We start from the raw sequence: 17,765 nt of genomic DNA on the forward strand, positions 1-17,765 counted from the left end.
TTATTTTAAACAGATCCTTACCCTGTTCACTTGGCAAGAAATTCCAGCTGCAGCGTTGAACTGATTCTCCATTGAGAGTCTCCACATTGTGCTGTCATTTGTATTAAATGGACAATCAGCCTTTTGTAGTGATTTAAATGAATTAAACCTAAACCTAAACCTTCAAGAAATCACAGATTCGGAATGACCAGCTTCTCTTGCAGTAGCCTTCATCTGGACAACCTCTTTTCGTAGGGTTTAAATCAAAGCAGCCCATTATTTTACAATCTCAGTGAAATTAGGAGGAATGCTGTCAGTTGAATATGGTTTAACATTTAAATGAGATTAAGGAGGTACCAGATTAACACCAATGACTGTAAGCTTTCTGTAATTTTGATCAGTGCTCATTTTACATTTTTAAACTGTCCCCACGATACATTTAATTTATGAAATAGCCTGTGCTTAAAAAAACTGACTTTCTATTTCATAACTTACAACTTCAAATAGGACTAAGCTGTTACCTTTTAAGACGTTTAAAAGGTTACCTTTTAAGAAATTTAAGATGCGGTGAGTTGCTCTCTAATTTTGATCTCCACTGTATATAGAAAACACAGTTTATTTCACATCATCTCTAAAATTATATTTAATTTATTACACTAGCAAAATGCAATAAACAAATACCTTAAAAGGTGGCCTGAACGCAGGCATTACAGGACAATTCTCTAAATGGCCAGCTGATGTCACTGCAGGCTAATAAACACAAAACACAGCTTCAAGTCTGCTTTTGAACTGCTGTCGAAAAAAAGAAAATCATCTGAAGTCGAACCAGGTGATAAAGTTAGCTTCTTGTTGAGAGATTTCCTTTAAAGCGTTCATTTTAAAGGTCACGCGGGGTGGAATAGGACTTTTGTTTTGCTCTGCCAATCCATCTAAACAAAATCTCCAATGTGATTGTATGGATAAAAGAAAGAGCCGAAAGACATTATAAATTCATTAGAATCCAGACGGGGGCTAAAGGGGGTCAAATAAACAATGCTGTTAGAGTTAAAAGGGTCAACACAGTTCAATTTCATTCTTCTCCAGATTCTATCAAATCAATAGGCCTCCTCCAAATGACTGATGCTTGAGCCTATAAACCTGTCTCTTTCTTTACGCATTTCAGTCAACAAACAACAAAATCAAGTAATATATGTGAGTTACCAGTGTTGTCTCAACACACCTTTCCCATCGTGCCTATGCTCATGCGAATGTCAGATTAGCCAAGTGAAAGAGAAATGCGAATTGAAAACATGTCACTCATAGCGATGCACTGCTTTAATTTGTCTGTGCATGTTCTGTTTTCAAGATGGCTTTTGTTCAGTGTGTGCGTTTCACTAATTACCATGATCATTCAAAACGGAGCTCTACTCTTGCTTGCTGCCTCCCACACAAGCTCTGAAAAAAAAAAGAAAAACAATTCATACAGCCACACAGAGAGCTGATGTTGTTCCCCAGCACAAGCTACTCTTTTATAGGACAGATAGGTAGTAAACATCATTTCAATAACAGAACAGCACTGGATGAGGTTATTATTAGCAGGTCAAATGGCAATGTCAATCAGCACGAATTAACATCATTAATGACAAGGGCACTGCAAGATTATGGTCATTCTAATTGTCATGGATATCAGACTTCAGAGTGCATGTCATCCATTGAAGTTCTGATGTGTGTAGGTGACTTTATTATGCATGTATAAACCCCCTCTTGCTTTTGTGCTTGTGAATCGCACGCAGCGCATGCGTTAGATGTTATAATTAAGTCTGGTCTCTTTAAACGCAATGCGTCCGGAGTGATTCTTAGTAAACACACTGGACACTTTGATGAGTAGTCATGTTTTTATTTCCGCTTAGCTTACAATAAAACCCTTCAAAAAGCAATCTGCTAGTTTGAATATGAAAGTGGGAGAAGTAAATGATGTGAAAAACAGCTTACGGACAGAAGTTGGTAACAATGAGACACTTTTCCAAGTTAAGGCATGGATGTGCTAGGGTTGGCATGGCAACTGTTTTAGGAAAACTGAAAAAAAAATTGGTATGAGTTTTTTTTGGCTTGCGGAATGATGTTTTCAGTGAGGTTTCAGTCAGATCTGACTTTGCTGTTGTATCCTTACATTTTTGAAACCATGAAATGTTGCTATAGCTTTTACACTCAGCCACGATAAAATGATTATTAATAATAACCGAATTGCTTTCGGTGCCAATAGCCTCATTGATCGTTGCGAAATGGGAGTCCCAAGTTCGAATCCCGGCTCTAGAACCATTCCCGATCCCATCCCCCCTAGCTCCCTGTCTCTCTTTAGTGTCCTGTCACAATAAAGGCTTCACTTTGCCTACTACGTTTGTAATAGTTTCAAAATATCTTTTTTAAATGTATGAATTATGTTTCTATCTTTGTTGCCACAGTTTTAGAAGTGCCTTTTTCTGTTCTAAAAAAGGGGTGTTCCAATACTTTTGTCTGTATGCTGAATGTACAAGTCATTGGTGTTTGATGATGAGTTTTTAGCTCAAGGTCTGCATTTAAAGTCACATCAGAGGTGTTCAGATGGGATTAGGAGTTGGCTTTCTGCAGACCAGTCGAGTTCTTCCACACTGACTCAATCAGTCATTTCTTTTTGAACCTTGCATTAAACAAAGAGGCACTGTCATGTTAGAATAGAAAAGGGTCCTGTCCAAACTGTTGCTATATAATTAGAAGCACACAACTCCCTAGAATATCATTATATGCTCAAACATTAAGACTTGTACCCATGAAAATTTCTAAAGTAGTCAAACCTGTTCATTAGAAGGGGGTGACCCAATACTTTTGGCAATATAGTGTAAATCTGGGGTATAAGGTACTTCCTCTTGCCATAATCTTGTAATTTAAAATATAGGCTATTTTACTATAACATATAATAATAATGTAATTATTACTTTCATTTGAAAGGAGGAACAAGAATGATTATAGATGGCAGATCACAAAAGAGTGAAGCTTTGCATTGTATTTTTTCCATACTACGCCATGGCTACAAGCAACTGTTTGGTTACCAATTTTCCTCAAATTCAAAATATCTTCTTTTGTGTTCAGAAGGAAGGAAGTAACTTGTAAAGGGCAAGTAAACGATGACAGAATTGAAATTTTTTGGATGAACTACCCCGTTAACGTCATAAAGCTGAACTGGGTTTTAAATTTAGGCACCTCAGTATAACCCCAAATACAAAACTTCTCAGCTTCAGCTCTCAGAGATGAATGTATACCTGTAGGCACACAATTAGCCGAGTTCAGATAGAGCTGAATTTCTGAACACTTTGCAAATGCACGAAAGCCTCTGGCACTTTCTATGTCTTGAGCGTGAGCTATTCTTCTGCTGGAAGTGAGTGAGTGAGTGAAAGGCCAGGCCTATGGGGGAAACAGAAGGAAGAGAACAAATGTGGCATTTATTGAGATCAATACAGCACTCCGAGAGCCAACGGAGCTCAAACAAGATGTTCTGTATCAGTGCAGCTCAGTCGTGGACATGAATTCATCTGATGAGAAGAAACAGAAGAGGTAGATGACGAGACTCTAGATCTGGCGTCATTCATTCTTAAAACAAACGCAATTGTCAACTAGTTAAGAACAGAAAGCAACAAAGAGAACAGACGCGTATGTCAAAAAGCAGAAATTGTGATAGGAAACAAAAAGCGTTCAGTAAGAAAAAGTTTATTTCTGATGCTCCTTGTCAACACGTTGATTTCTTGCTGTTACATCTTGCTGCTGTTTTTAAAAGGTATTTTGTGAGGTGAATGTGAAAAAGAGGAGATTTTAGGGCTGAAGTATATAGGGCTGTCAAGGAAATAAGACGTTTTACTGAGTAAATAAGCAATAATAAAATTAACACAATGCCTAAAAACAGTAACAAAAAAACTTCCTCAGACAGATTGACAAGTGCTTGTTGAATCATATGAAAAAAAAAACAATATACTGACTTACTGACGATATATAAATCACACCGTGTAATGTCTAAAGCTGTCATGCCACAATAATAGTTGTATTTTAAATGATTAATTAATAAATTAATTTTAAATAGATTTTCCCAGGAAATATGGATATACAGTATGTGATTAATTTGACTAATTAATCGGTATATCGTGATTCATTCGATTAAAATGTTTAATCGATCGACAGCCCTATTTATAACTACAAGTGCAAAACCAACCAAAGAAACATCTAAATACAGAATTCACTTTAAGTACAAGACCAGAAATAATTCAAAATATAATAAACGGAACGAATAACCCATCGAATGGAAAACAAAGGCCACAAAGCACCGTTTTGTCAGCACAAATGTTCCACGCTATGGTTGATTCTCTCTATTTGTACAAATGGAATCGGCAATAAAAATGACGGACGATGTAAGAACCGCTTGATGGTCCAATGGCAAAGTATTGAGGAAGGGTACAAATAGAGAAAAGCTCACCGGTGAGAGAAAGTTCTCCTGAATGGCTGAATGAAGATCTTGTGCTTAGAGTATTGACATTCAGTTTTACCTCTGTGCTCGTTTAGAGTTTCTGATAATCGGTCCATTAGAGTTCATGTCTTCCATTGTGATCTTCCAGCTCACATCCCGTTCTGTGCTTGAATCAGTCCGGTTAGTGAAGCACAAGGCCAGGAGTTGACCCCTCGAAATTCAAAAAGCAAGCCTCAGTTTAAGATTCAATAGGTTTGAATATCATCACCGGTTACTGACATCATTTGTTGCCTGTCTACGCATCCAAAAGTGGGTTCATTTTATTACAGCATAAAGCAACGACTGAAGCAAACAAGCCATCGCCACCAAGCTTTGTTTCCTCTCAAAAGGACTGTTAGAGTCAGGCTATTAAATCACCCTATTAATCTCACAGCATGAGCAATTTATGTTGTTGTCCGTGTGTCAGCTATTAGGCAGATTTCCATAAAATACTTTTCATGGAATTGGTGTTTACACGACAATATTTCGACTGTTATTACAATGACAATATTACAAACATAAGTTTTAGGGCTTCTAAGCCGTCGATCTCCTGGGTGCTCATGCTGCCCTTGAATTTATTGATACTGACCTCATTAGCGGCTGAGTGTGGGTACGATGCACTATACATATCAGCTACTTCAACAGAAAAAAAATGTCATGTAAACCAAGAAAGGAAGACTGAATGGAAGTGGCAAAACAGTAACAAAACATGGATCTGCGTAGCCTATACCCCCTTTTCTCTCACTCTGACGTCTTTAACTCTCAGACTCTATCGAGCAGCATGGACGGGAAAAGCGGTGATTGATCCAAAGTGTTGGTAAGTGAAGGGTGAGACTGTGAGCTACAGCAGTAACAATGACAGGACTGGTAATCAGCCTCTCCAAACCTATGGAAGAACTCACCTTCCCTAGAGAGGCTTGCCAATCAAACCGGTTGGAAAGGAAGACATTTGTAGACTGTGCAATGAAGCTGACACACTGATGTTGCACACTTCTTAGCTTTTCGTGGGATGACATCAAACAGACATTTAATTTCATACAGAATTGTTTCTTAAAGGTGAAGTATGTAACTTTTTTTAATGTTAAAAGGATAGGCGATCCCAAAATTTCAATTCTGTCATTATTTGCTCACCCTCGCGTCATTCGAAACCTTTATGCCATGCGTTCTTTTGTGTGACAAAGACATTTCAATTGTTGTGTCCATAAAAAGAGGGTAAGAGAAATTAAAAGATGGGGAGAGGTCAGATGACATTTTTTAAAATATTTTTTTACATTCAGATTTGGAAAAGCATGTGCATGTGGGTGAGAAAATGATTACAGAATTCTCAGAATTTTGGGCAAACTATCCCTTTAAAATACTTTCTCCTTTTCCAGATTAACACTTGATGTCTGTATAGTAAGCACTTTATAGTGCACATCCTAAAACAATTTGTTCAACCAGTGGCGGACAGAATCGATGCCAATCTGACTCAGAAATCACACACTTCCCTTAAAGGAACAGTTCAAACAAAAAGGCAAATTTGCTAAAACTTAAACACACTCGCAGGTTATCCAACATGTAGATGAGTGTGCTTCTTCATCGCACCAGAATTGAAGGAATTTAGCGTCACATCACCTGCCCATCAATGGATCCTCTGCAGTGAATGGAAACTTCTTATCAACACAGAGCGTGTTCCTTCACAAGGCATTAAATGTATTTATCAGCTGTTTGGACTCTCATTCTGACGGCACCCATTCACTGCAGAGGATCCATTGGTGAGCAAGTGATGCAAAACTAAATTTGTCAGAATTTGTTTCCATGTTATACAACAATTTTTTTTTTTCTGGGTAAACTGTACCTTTAACTATTTAATAAATAATGATATAACTATGGTTAAAGAATATTTTGGGCAAATATTTTCTTCAAACAGAGATGTGTGTCAAAGATGCATCAAAAGGCTGATGAAAAGAATAAAATGATAAAAACAGGAAATGTTTTTGATATTCATGGAACTGGTGTTAACGCAACAATATTTTGGGGGAAACACTGTAGTTCAATTGTCAGTATTTTATGAGATTGAGGGAATCCTCCCAGTTTTGTCAAAAACGATGCTTCATACAAAAACACCTCACGCATGGTCTCCTTATTGCACCGGAGAAGTTCCAAAAAACAAAAAAACACATCTTAATATTAGAAAAGTGATTTTCCTCCCTCATCTAATTTGATTTGGAGCCCAGAGTGCTTCCATGAATCCATTTGGCAGTACTTCAGTGGCAGGTGAGCGGTACGCTGCAGTGTCTCTCATGTCCTCTCCCACTCTTTCCATCGGTCTCCTGATGTCCCCTGATCTCCAAGAAGCTGATGGCTGTTTACATCCCAGTGGTGCTGAGGCCCATGGCAGCTGCCTGGCCCATACATGGCAGAGTCTGTGCCGCTTTGGGGAAGTCGTGGGCCATCACACGTCCGTTCTCACCTCCGCTGCCCATCCTAGTCAGTGTGGAGCTGAGCATGGCCGCATCAATGATTTGCTAGGAGAAAAGCGACACAAAAAAGCCGCTCAGACAGCACACTGCGCAGGCATCGCAACAGAAACGGCAAAGCGGTGCACATGGGGTGCAGTTTTGAAGCCGGCTAACTGTTCACGCCAGCTCTGACCTCAATTACGCATAAACACATTTCATTTGATCTGAGGATTTGCTCCAGCAAGTGCGGGCAATGATTCATGATAAGAAACGGTGAAAAATAACAGCCATCAAGTGCGGCAATGATGAGACCAGTGCCACACTAACTCGGAGCCACTCTCTCATGTAGCAATTTTACATAATGAAACCCTGTAGGCTTGAAACTGGAGCTAATGATGTGGATGTTGGCTTGTACATCCTTGACGAATAAATGATTTAAATCCAGCACACTTCAGTGGATTGCTGGGGATTATGTTGCTTGGGCTGATGCAGACTAATTGGCCTGCGAGCAACAACGATTTGTTGCTGTGATATTCTAAATGTGGCTGTGATTGTAATGTCTTAACACTTGAAGAATGAAGAGAGTGGCATGTCGCTGAACAAGATGGCGTGACATAATATATTGTAAAAATATAAAATACACTTTTAAGGAGTTTATACAAAAATGAACATCTGCTAAATATTTACTCACCCTCAGGCTATCAAAAGGGTAATTGGATTCTAAAAAAATGTAACGTTACAACATTTGCTCACCAGGGGATCCTCTGGAGTGAATGGGTGCCGTCAAAATGAAATTTTTAATAGCTGATAAAAACATCGGCATTACTGAGTTTTTATAATAAAAAAAATCCACCATGACATTTTAATTTCAGATGAGTCCTCTATCCCTATTATTGCGAAAAGTCATTTTTCTGAATCAGGAGAAATATGTACAGATCAAGAGCTGTTTATAAGTGAAAAGTCCAAAAGAGTTGTAAACAAAAATGCCATTTTAGATTGGATTTTGATGCGAGAGAACAAAAAGAGATGGATTTTATGCTTGATGCTTTATTTAGATGTTTTCATCAGCTGTTTGGACACTCATTCTGACGGCACCCATTAACTCCAGAGGATCCACAGGAGAGCAAGTGATCTAAAGCTATATTTGTGATAAAGAAACAAGCTATCTTGGATAGCCTGAAAGTGAGTAAATGTACCACAAATTTTAATTTTTGGGTGAATTTTGTTGTTCTGAAACTGTATAGCTTTTTTTCTTGTTTTTGACCATAAATAAAAACAACAACAACAACAACACTATAACACACTGACAATATTTTTTGTATTTTCCATAGAACTTAATAGGTCTATTTTGATACGTCCCATTCCCAAGCGTCCTGTTTTGGATTCATGTCAACACATAAAAGCAAACTGTACCTTAACCATTGCATGTGGAAAGTAATCATGATAATCTATTACATTAAAAAAAAAAATTGCTGTCCCTGGACGCTATCTGACAAATACATTTAGGCGACACCATGTGTTTCATAAACCATGTCTTAAAAATTACTTCTCAGATTTGCCTTTGAAGGACCTTAAATTAAAATTATGAGTCACCACATGGGTTTGTGGGTAATTAAATCTATATAAGTCACTGGATTCTTCTTAATTTTGTAAGCGTTCTAGAGCAATGCGCTCCAGGATTAGAGAGAGGCGCAGTGGGTGGTATGATGTTTACACCCACCCACAATTACCTCTTAAATGCCAACACGTTCCTCTGCCAGATCCCCCAGAGGAAGTGAGGTCAGTATACGATAGCAGTTATAAAACATTATAAGTGCCAAACACAAAGCCCATAATTAAATGTGGACAGATCTAAATATTGCGCTCTAATGGGCTGTAGATGCAGAACGTGGTGGATTATTGTGGTTTCTACTTACCTTCATCCTTCGAGACTCGATTCTTGACTTATAACAGAACTCAACCAGGGCCACCAGCATGGCCAGCCCAAGCCCACCAATCAGAATGTAGAAAACTCCAGCCACATTACTGAGGCTCAGAGCGCTGGTCTTATCCTGCAGAGCAGAGACGACGATCAAACACTTGCACTGAGATCTGTCACACAAACACGTCTACAGGAGCGTGGCAAACATACATTATTTCTTTCTATCACAGCTACTCACTCAGTAAAGACACAAAATTATATTTACAGATCTAAGACATAACGTACACAAACACAATCTAGATGCTTATTCATTCGCTATATATTTAAACTGATAACTCATAATATTCATCCTGTCGCATTAAGTAAAATGACTCTGCAATAAAAAAGGACTGCCTAAATCATGCAAATGCATGCGTCAGTTGCAAGCTTGGAAAAAACATTAATCTTTCAGTAAATTCTGGCTGTCTCTGCATAATGGCTTAATGTTTAACAAACCATTATAAATATAAAAAAACATTATGTTGTATAATAAAATATCACTCAAATCAATAAAACTCCTTATCACATTTTAACTGTATCTATACCTCTATATATAATATATAGTGCTTTATTTAAACCATGCAGGTACAGTGGTGGCAAAATATTATCGCAACAATAGTATTTTCACCAGCTAAAATGTTTTAAGTCCGTTATTTCCATTTTCTGCTGTAGTGTGCCAGTAGGAAATATCAGTTCACATTTCCAAGCACTGATTTTCTAATAATCCAGAGAGATTTTTGTTTGCACAAGGAGTCTGACAACAGCCAGATATCTGATCTCATCATCATCCAGTCTGTCTGCAAAAGACATGAAGAAACAGAACAAACTGAGACAGACTAAACCCAGAAGAACTGTGGCAAAGTCTCCAAAATGCTTCAAGAATCCTACCTGCAAAGCTACAGTACTGTTCAAAGTTTTAGGCAAATGCTGTAAAATGAGCACGCTGTCAAAAACAATGTCATATATAGATTTTCTCTAAATGAAATCAACATTTGATGTGACCGTCCTTTGTGTTTCAAGCAGCTTTTGCGCATAGCTTTTCAGCTAGCTCTGAACCGGGTTTTCTGAACCAGTATATATATAACCATGTAGGTTATGTTTATACATACAGCAAAAGATAAAAATAATTTTTAGTTGGTGAAAATACTAGTGTTCTATTCATTTTGGCCACCACTATATATAACCATGCAGGTCTTGTTTATAAAATGTTTTGAATCTGTTTTAGGGATTCTCGTCCAAAGGTCATAACTGAGAGCCTTTGGCATCTCTCTCTGTCTCTGGTGGCAGAGACGTCATGTCAGGGGTGGTGGGAGTCAATGACATGCATCTGTTTGCCGACCGTATTGAGGTCTCATCCATTGGCATGCACATTGTCTTTGGACAGAGACAGCATTGAAGGACTCTTAAGGGGAAGAGCAATCCAGTTAGAGGGCATTTCATGGCAACACTTTTCTCTCCAGACTGCCATTTACTCATGCTGAGATAGATGGATGGCTTTAGGTTTTTTTATGTCGCTGTTGTTATGAGGAGGAGTTTAGGAGTAAGCTGATACCATGAAGAGAAAACAACACCAAACAACCACTACTCATATTTTCATACTGGTTTGTTTTTGCTTTTAAAATTATATTGATTTGATATGTATACGAATGCATTGTCCATAAAACGTGTTGATAAAATTCAAGGTGGGAATCAGTTTTTCCTTTTTACTTCTATAAATTCATGTATAAATTCTGAATGTAGTTCAGAATTCATGTATAACTGAACGTGGTTAATAAGCATCTAAAATTGTCATAATTGAAAACTATAATTATAATTTTCTCATCCAATATAAGATAATTTAGCCACTGTTTAACTCTAATGTTTTCTTTTCAGTATAGGTTAACACTCATTATCCTCCTCTTATTAATCTCATTAACAGTTTAAAAGAGATGTAACTTCTAAGGTGTATTTAAAATTAAAAAATAAATATTCTATATATATAACTAAACTAGGTAAATCTTTATTCACTGCCTTTTTGTATAATGCGTTCTAAAAGTATTTTAATGCATTAATTATGTCTTATAATGCATCTAATAATGCATTTCAGGATCTTATGAATAAATTATAATTCTTATCTATTTACTGGTACACCTTTAAAAAGTACACTGCATTAAAACATGGCAACGAAACTTTACAATGCATTTCTCTGCAGTTATTTATGAAAAGATAATATAATATAATAGCATAATAATAAAATAATCCAGTCAGATTTTTGCACACATAAGATTTCAACTTCTTCTATCAACAAATTTTTATCCTTAAGTGCGTGAACTTATTGATAGATGCATGATTTACGAGTGAAGAGGTTTGCACTCGAGTTTTATGCACAAATACGTACGGACGCAGTGAATGAGAACTAATGAGCAAGAAAAGCTCGATAATTTGTAAAAGCGGCAAGCGAGGAACCAAGTGCCCGTGCAGAAGCACTGAAGTGAGTGAAGAAAAAAAAAAATCACATTGCCTAGTTCTATAAATACACCTCAAGCATCACGTCTATTTTGTAATGTGGGAAGTAATAAGGGCCAGACAGCAACATGATGACAGAGCGCACAAGTCTCTGGGTAAATGGCAGATTGGAGACATAGCGTTGGCTGAGGCGCGTGTCTGAGAGAGAAGAGGACAGGGCCTTTAGTAAAGCGCTAAAGCTGGATCTCTAAGTGAGGGAAAGGACCAATGAGTGAACTGACCTTTCTGGCGGAGTCCTTGCTTCCACACTCCCCCTTATCGTACCACCATTTGTTTTTCAGTTTGTCTAAGACGGCTTGCTCATTGAGTTTCAACACCGCTAGGTTTACGGGGATTCTTCAACCAGGAAAATAACATAAATAACATTACCCATGTTATCTTATGTTATTCAGCATTTAAGCAAACATACACCCATAATTACGTTTTGATGTGTTCTAAATGTCTACAGATAAATAGAAAAGAAAACAAAAACAGGAAAAAAAGAAAGAACAGCACAGTCACAGAGTTTGAAAACTGTCACTGCCAAAGTGATATGCATTAATACTCCATCTAGCTTTGTGACCTTTCTCCCTACGGCAAGATGTGTATTACTATATCACTTTGGGTAACCGGCAAGAGATCGGAAACACTCGGATTTGCACAATTTTGAGTTTGATGGCTCTAATTGATCGCCAGTCTTTTAACCGTCCCAATCGCATTATATAAACCACTTCGGGGCAGGAATATTTTCAATTAGCGTACATTGGCAGCCGAGGTGTTTGTTAACTGAAGTTGCCGGTTACCCCCCCAAGGTTGGTGGTTACCCGCCGGATAGCTCATATTGGGGCTGACCTTGGAATCACCTCCTCCGCTGCCACACTCTCCCTTGTCGTACCACCATTTGTTTTTCAATTTGTCCAACAGGCCCTGCTCGTTCAGTTTTAACACTGCCAGGTTTACTGGGTTTCTTGAAATGATAATAAAATAAGCTGGGTCAGCATTGGTGATATGATACGGCGAGGCAGAGGTTGTGTCAAATAAAAGTGAGTCTATTAAGTCGTAGAGGAAGTGAACAGAACATAAAACTGATCTGACTGTGTGCCTGGCTCTGCTGGGCTTGTTGATGTAATATTAGTTGTCTTGTGTTGAGCTAAAGTGTAAAAAAAAATGTACCGTGACCAAATTATGAGAGATTTTACCAAGCGAGACCCGGATTGTGAGGGAGGAAACAGGACGAATTAGCAATGCTCTGGATTTAAGCCCTTTGTCACAGTGTGGTCTGGTAAGAGGATTCCCAGATTGAGTCAATATTTCTGTAGATTAGCTCTGGATAATCTATTATGTCGTGGTTGGGGTTGAAGGACACTGTATGTTCTGTATTTTGGAAATCCCACCGCTGCAATCAAACCCAGAGCGTTTTTAATACGGCCCGTTCTCACTTGTGAGGCGTCTGTCTCGGTAAAATCCCTGACTTCTTTCTGCACCCCTTGAGACTCGGGGAGAAAGAGGCCGGTGTGCTTATGGATGACTAAAACAAAGCCAGACTTCATCCAAAAACATTAATCTGAAATCTGCAGGGTACACAAGACAACAAGGATGTCAGGAAAGGTAATGATGGGTAAGAACATCTGAAATGGAGCACATGGGAGGAGATTTTGAGACAAAGATGGTAAAAAGGTCGATGGTCGACCAATGATTTACGTTTACTAGCTGTAGAATGGAACTGATCTCTTTTCTGGAAGTGAAAAACATGTTCCCTTTATGTATCTGTGTGTGCCTCATCCATATGTACAACATAGTATGTGTACAACAGGCATTAATAAACACAGTTTTTACATTAACCCACTAAAATATTAAGCGACACAACTATTTTCAATATAGATAATAAGAAATATTTCTTAATATTAGATTATTTATGAAGGATCATGTGACACTGAAGACTGAAACAATGTCTTCTTGCATCGCAAGAATAAATTACATTTTAAAACACATTAAAATAGAAAACAATTACATTTACATTTACATTTAGTCATTTAGCAGACTTTTATATCAATTAATGATGAATTATATCAAATTACAATGATATTTAAAAATATTACTGTTATTGTTTTTTTTTTTAATCAAATAGATGCAGCTTTGGTAAGCTTTTGATATATTGTTAAATGTATTCTACTAGACATACATCTCTTATTCAACTCAGATTCAGCATTTAAAGGAAAACAATTGGCTTTGTGGGCAGTTGTGGTCAGAATGATTTGCAAGGATTGGTTTTTTGATTAATGTATAAAGGTAATAAAGAAAAGAAGTGCTGGAATGCATATAGTCAATGTAGTGAAATGCAAAAGTACGAGACGTGGTATTTACACATAAACATTAAAAACGTTTGATTTGATGGAATTGTACAAATTTGCAGATGAGAGCTGATGGTACAGAACATAAACACAGACAGTCATAACTAATTCCAGTCAGCACAAAATGAGAGCTTACAGAGGAGATGCTTCTTTGAAAAGCGCTAACTTTATACCAAAGACAAAGTCTAATTTAACTTTAATTAATTTAGCATTAATAATGTTAAATAATGCAACAACTTAATTGAAAAAGTCTTTAACAATGCGGAGGAACCCTACACACTTCAGCAGCATATGGATGTCTAATACTCGCATCTCTCCAGTGTAAACTCTCAGACATTTCTTGAATCATAATCAGTCAAAAAAAGAACACATTTTCGAACTATAAGCAGGCTCAGGTGTACCTCAGGGCTGATCCTTTGGGTGTAGCTACCCCATAGCCCTTTGAGTCCAGGTTTCCTCCCACCTTCATGGTGTCACATGGTTTGCGCTGCTCAATGTACTCGTTCATTGTGGACTCCAGCAGATAAGCATACTTCCCTTTGGACTTCCTCACCCGCACCACACCTTCGTCTGTCGTCTTCACAAATACAGAAGGCTCTGCAGACTTCATGTAGGACCACATCTTCTCAAACACTGCGATCTTCGATCTCTGAGGATGGATATAATGGAGTCAGATTGATATAATTAAAGTCAGATCGCTAAAATATTAAGCGGCACAACTGTTTTCAACATTGATAATAATACGAAATGCTTCTTGAGGACCAAATTAGTGTATTACAATTATTTCTGAAGGATCGTGTGACACCGAAGACCAGAGTAAGGGCTGCTTAAAGATGAAAAATATTTACATATGAAAGAGTTTATTTCAAATGTAATGTATTTTTTTTTACTTAGTCAGTTTTTTATCTATTATCTTTGAATAACAACTTCAATTTGAGCTTTTAATTAGAATCTTTTAATTATATTTCTGTTTTCACCTTTCTAAACTTGTTCTGTACTGATAATAATACTGAATTTAATAAAATATGCACATTTTTTTTACCTTCAGAGCTACAACAGCTTCTCATCAGTGTAGTACCCTCATCTTTAGACCTTATCTAATCATAAAGGGTGCATATTAATACCTTGAGGCTAAATATTGCTAGGTTAAAGTACTAACACGCATGTTTTTTTAGTCACAAGACTAAGGCACAATCTACAAGCTTGCCGATAAATGTAGCATTTGCTGCACAGATTGAGATTACAGTAGAGTACTTTCCCCTTACCCTGAAGAACTCTTTGGTGGATCCTCCATCGAGAGTCCCATAGGCAATCTCTGTTTGTTTAGCCAGATCCTCAGCACTCTCGATGGGTGACACCATCCTTTCCACAGTGAGGAAGGCAGCCAGGTTGGCTGTGTAGGAGGAGATGATAATCAGAGTGAAGAACCACCACACACCTCCAACTATACGACCAGAGAGAGATCTGTGGGGAAAAAGTGCACAGGTGGTTAACAGCCTGACATATTATAGCGATATCAAATTAAACTCATAATGAAGAGTCCCATTTTTAATATGGTTTTTATTCCTAGCTGTGCACAAAGTGGAAAGATAACGATTAATTAATAAATTCATTACTTTATCAGCAGGCATATATGATGAAGAAAGGGCTTCTTAATGGTTGATATAGTTATAAATCAGATCCTGATCAGGGTTTAAATAAATGCAAAGTCATTTTCAGCCTCTGTAATGCAGAATTTAATTATCATCAAAATGTCTGAAACATCACTTATATGAGCTTAATGAAGGATTGGAGGACTGCTGTGGTTACAAATAAACATCTTAGAAATATACTCCAAAATTATGTTGCATTCCTTAAAAAAGCTGCTGGATGCACTAAAATGGAATAAGCTACAGTTATACACACACGCATACTGAGGAAATATCTTTTTTTAAAGCCACATTTCAGAAATTACAAGCAGTTCATGAGAGCCACCAGCATGCAAGAATGATTCCCAGTATTTTAAAAACATGCCAAAGAAATGCGTTCTTTCTGGATATATTCAATGGTGCAATAACATCAACATCAAAAGTGATTTAAATTGAGAAAACAGCTTGTTCTCATGGATTCAAGTAATGCACAAGTCAGCATTTTTAAGCTTAGAAAATCAAATGTATGGGAAGAAAATGCCTCCCTGAAGTTATAAGGCAAAATGAACTTGCTTGTGTAAATAATAATAATAATAAAAAAATTAAGGCATAACCCTGCATGTTTTCGTCCAGAAGAAATGGCCCGGTTTGATCTGTGACTTCTCAATACATGTCTACTGATCTCAGTGCCTCAAACACTGAAAACCTACTTCACCGTTCCCTTTGAATGAAAGTCTTAAATTTAATCAAAGATCCTGTTCTGCCGAGCTTGCACTAAAGTTTTACTCTCCAATGCATGCTGCGCACAATTCTACCCTTTTTCACTTTCAAGGGAAATATATTCTATTCACAGCTTCCGATGATATTATCAGTTATATTAAAGGGGCCAATAAACCACTTTGAAATTTATAGGGAAGCAAAATGTTATGCATTATAAAGGGGAGTTGTTGGAACATTGTCGGAATGTTAATACATGTCAGATATTGAACATCAGATATAGATCCACAACAGAAACAGTTCATGCTACTAATAAAAGTCTACATTATATTGTATTGTCAACTTAAATGCCATTAATAGAACTACAATCTACTACAACTATTTCACAGAGTTTGAAATCTGGTGCTCACTACTTTATTTGATCAAAAATTCAATATTAAATAGCAATATTAAATGTGAAAAATATATTTTTATTTTAATTTTATATATATATATATATATATATATATATATATATATATATATATATATATATATATATTGTTCCTGTAATTGCTAGCAGCCATTACTCCAGTCTTCATTGTTACATGATCATTATGAAATCATTCTAATATGCTGATTTAGTTTAAAAAAACACCTGCTTAATATTGTTGTAGGAACCGTAATACTATTATACTACTAATACTAAAGGATTCTTTGATGAATATAAATATATTACAGTATTTATATGTATTATATTTTATATATTTTACAGTATTTATATGTATTTGTATATATTTACATTTTGTATAAAACCAACTTTAAATTATTTTATTGCATTTTTGCTGAATCAAAGAATTCATTTATTTTAAAATATATGTTTTATTTCTTTTATTTAAAATGTGCATTCTGAGTCTGTGTTCTGCATTTAGGTAAAAAAAATGTGAAGTGTCTTACATCTCTTACAGTAGCTCAAGAGAGATCACGCAAATAAATGAGACACTTTGAGGTCTGACACAGGAGACGCACTATAATATAATACACAATATAATATAGTGTATTATATGTATATACGACTATATCATAAAATGAAGGCAAGCAGATCCAACAGACTGACAAGATAACATTTGCGATTTAAGCTTTTGGGAGGAGACATATCCAACACCCTGAGCTAAAACTATATCTTTTGGTTAAAAAATGATTTGTAATGAGAAGAAATTAGAAGAAAACCACTCTAGTCTTGTAACTGCTATTGCTTTTCTGTAGTTTCTTTTCTTTCCTTGAGAGTTAGTGTAAGTTAAGTTTTACTGCACTGCACCAAACTTCAACCAGAACGCGTCTCTGCTTCTCCAGCCAACACCCAATCATCAGCCAACTCAAGACTTCAACGACCACTAAACTTACAAGGAAACAAGGAGGCAAACCTCCAGATTCAGGCTGAACTGGTGAATTTAATATAAATCTTAACCTCATTCAATGCGAGGGTTAATTAAGTGATTGATAGTTGTACAGTTCTATGCAATTGCACATATTAATGTAACCTCGGATTTCACGTTCACATTTTTTACTCTTTTTCTTCACTTTCTCCCTTCCTGCAGTGTCTATGAATGTATGGACTAATGTTAGTTAGTTTATGTGTCTTAGGTTTATCCAATAAAGCCGTATTTAAAATGAAAAGAGAAGTATCTTGTGTTTTGTGCTTACAAGTTAATGTCTTAA

The 17,765-nt window shown here is 36.7% G+C and overlaps 1 protein-coding gene across 5 annotated transcripts in view; it reads right to left on the bottom strand.

The window, feature by feature from the left end:
• Positions 1-3,413: 3,413 nt before the first annotated feature.
• Positions 3,414-17,765, bottom strand: part of gria1b (glutamate receptor, ionotropic, AMPA 1b) — a 47,479-nt gene continuing 33,127 nt past the window's right edge. Inside the window, exons 12-16 of one of the 5 annotated variants that reach the window (XM_043221516.1) lie at positions 14,988-15,186; positions 14,124-14,371; positions 11,614-11,728; positions 8,844-8,978; positions 3,414-6,993 (exon numbers count right to left, since the gene is read on the bottom strand). In XM_043221516.1, coding sequence (XP_043077451.1) covers positions 6,835-6,993; positions 8,844-8,978; positions 11,614-11,728; positions 14,124-14,371; positions 14,988-15,186 — 856 coding nt within the window. In that variant the 3' untranslated portion in view covers positions 3,414-6,834. Of the gene's footprint in view, positions 6,994-8,843; positions 11,729-12,223; positions 12,339-14,123; positions 14,372-14,987; positions 15,187-17,765 lie in introns of those variants that run through there. The other 4 variants (XM_043221515.1, XR_006247490.1, XR_006247491.1 and 1 more) reach the window with 4 other exon arrangements.

Source organism: Puntigrus tetrazona, chromosome 21 (genome assembly GCF_018831695.1).
Source record: "Puntigrus tetrazona isolate hp1 chromosome 21, ASM1883169v1, whole genome shotgun sequence".
Taxonomy (NCBI): domain Eukaryota; kingdom Metazoa; phylum Chordata; class Actinopteri; order Cypriniformes; family Cyprinidae; genus Puntigrus; species Puntigrus tetrazona.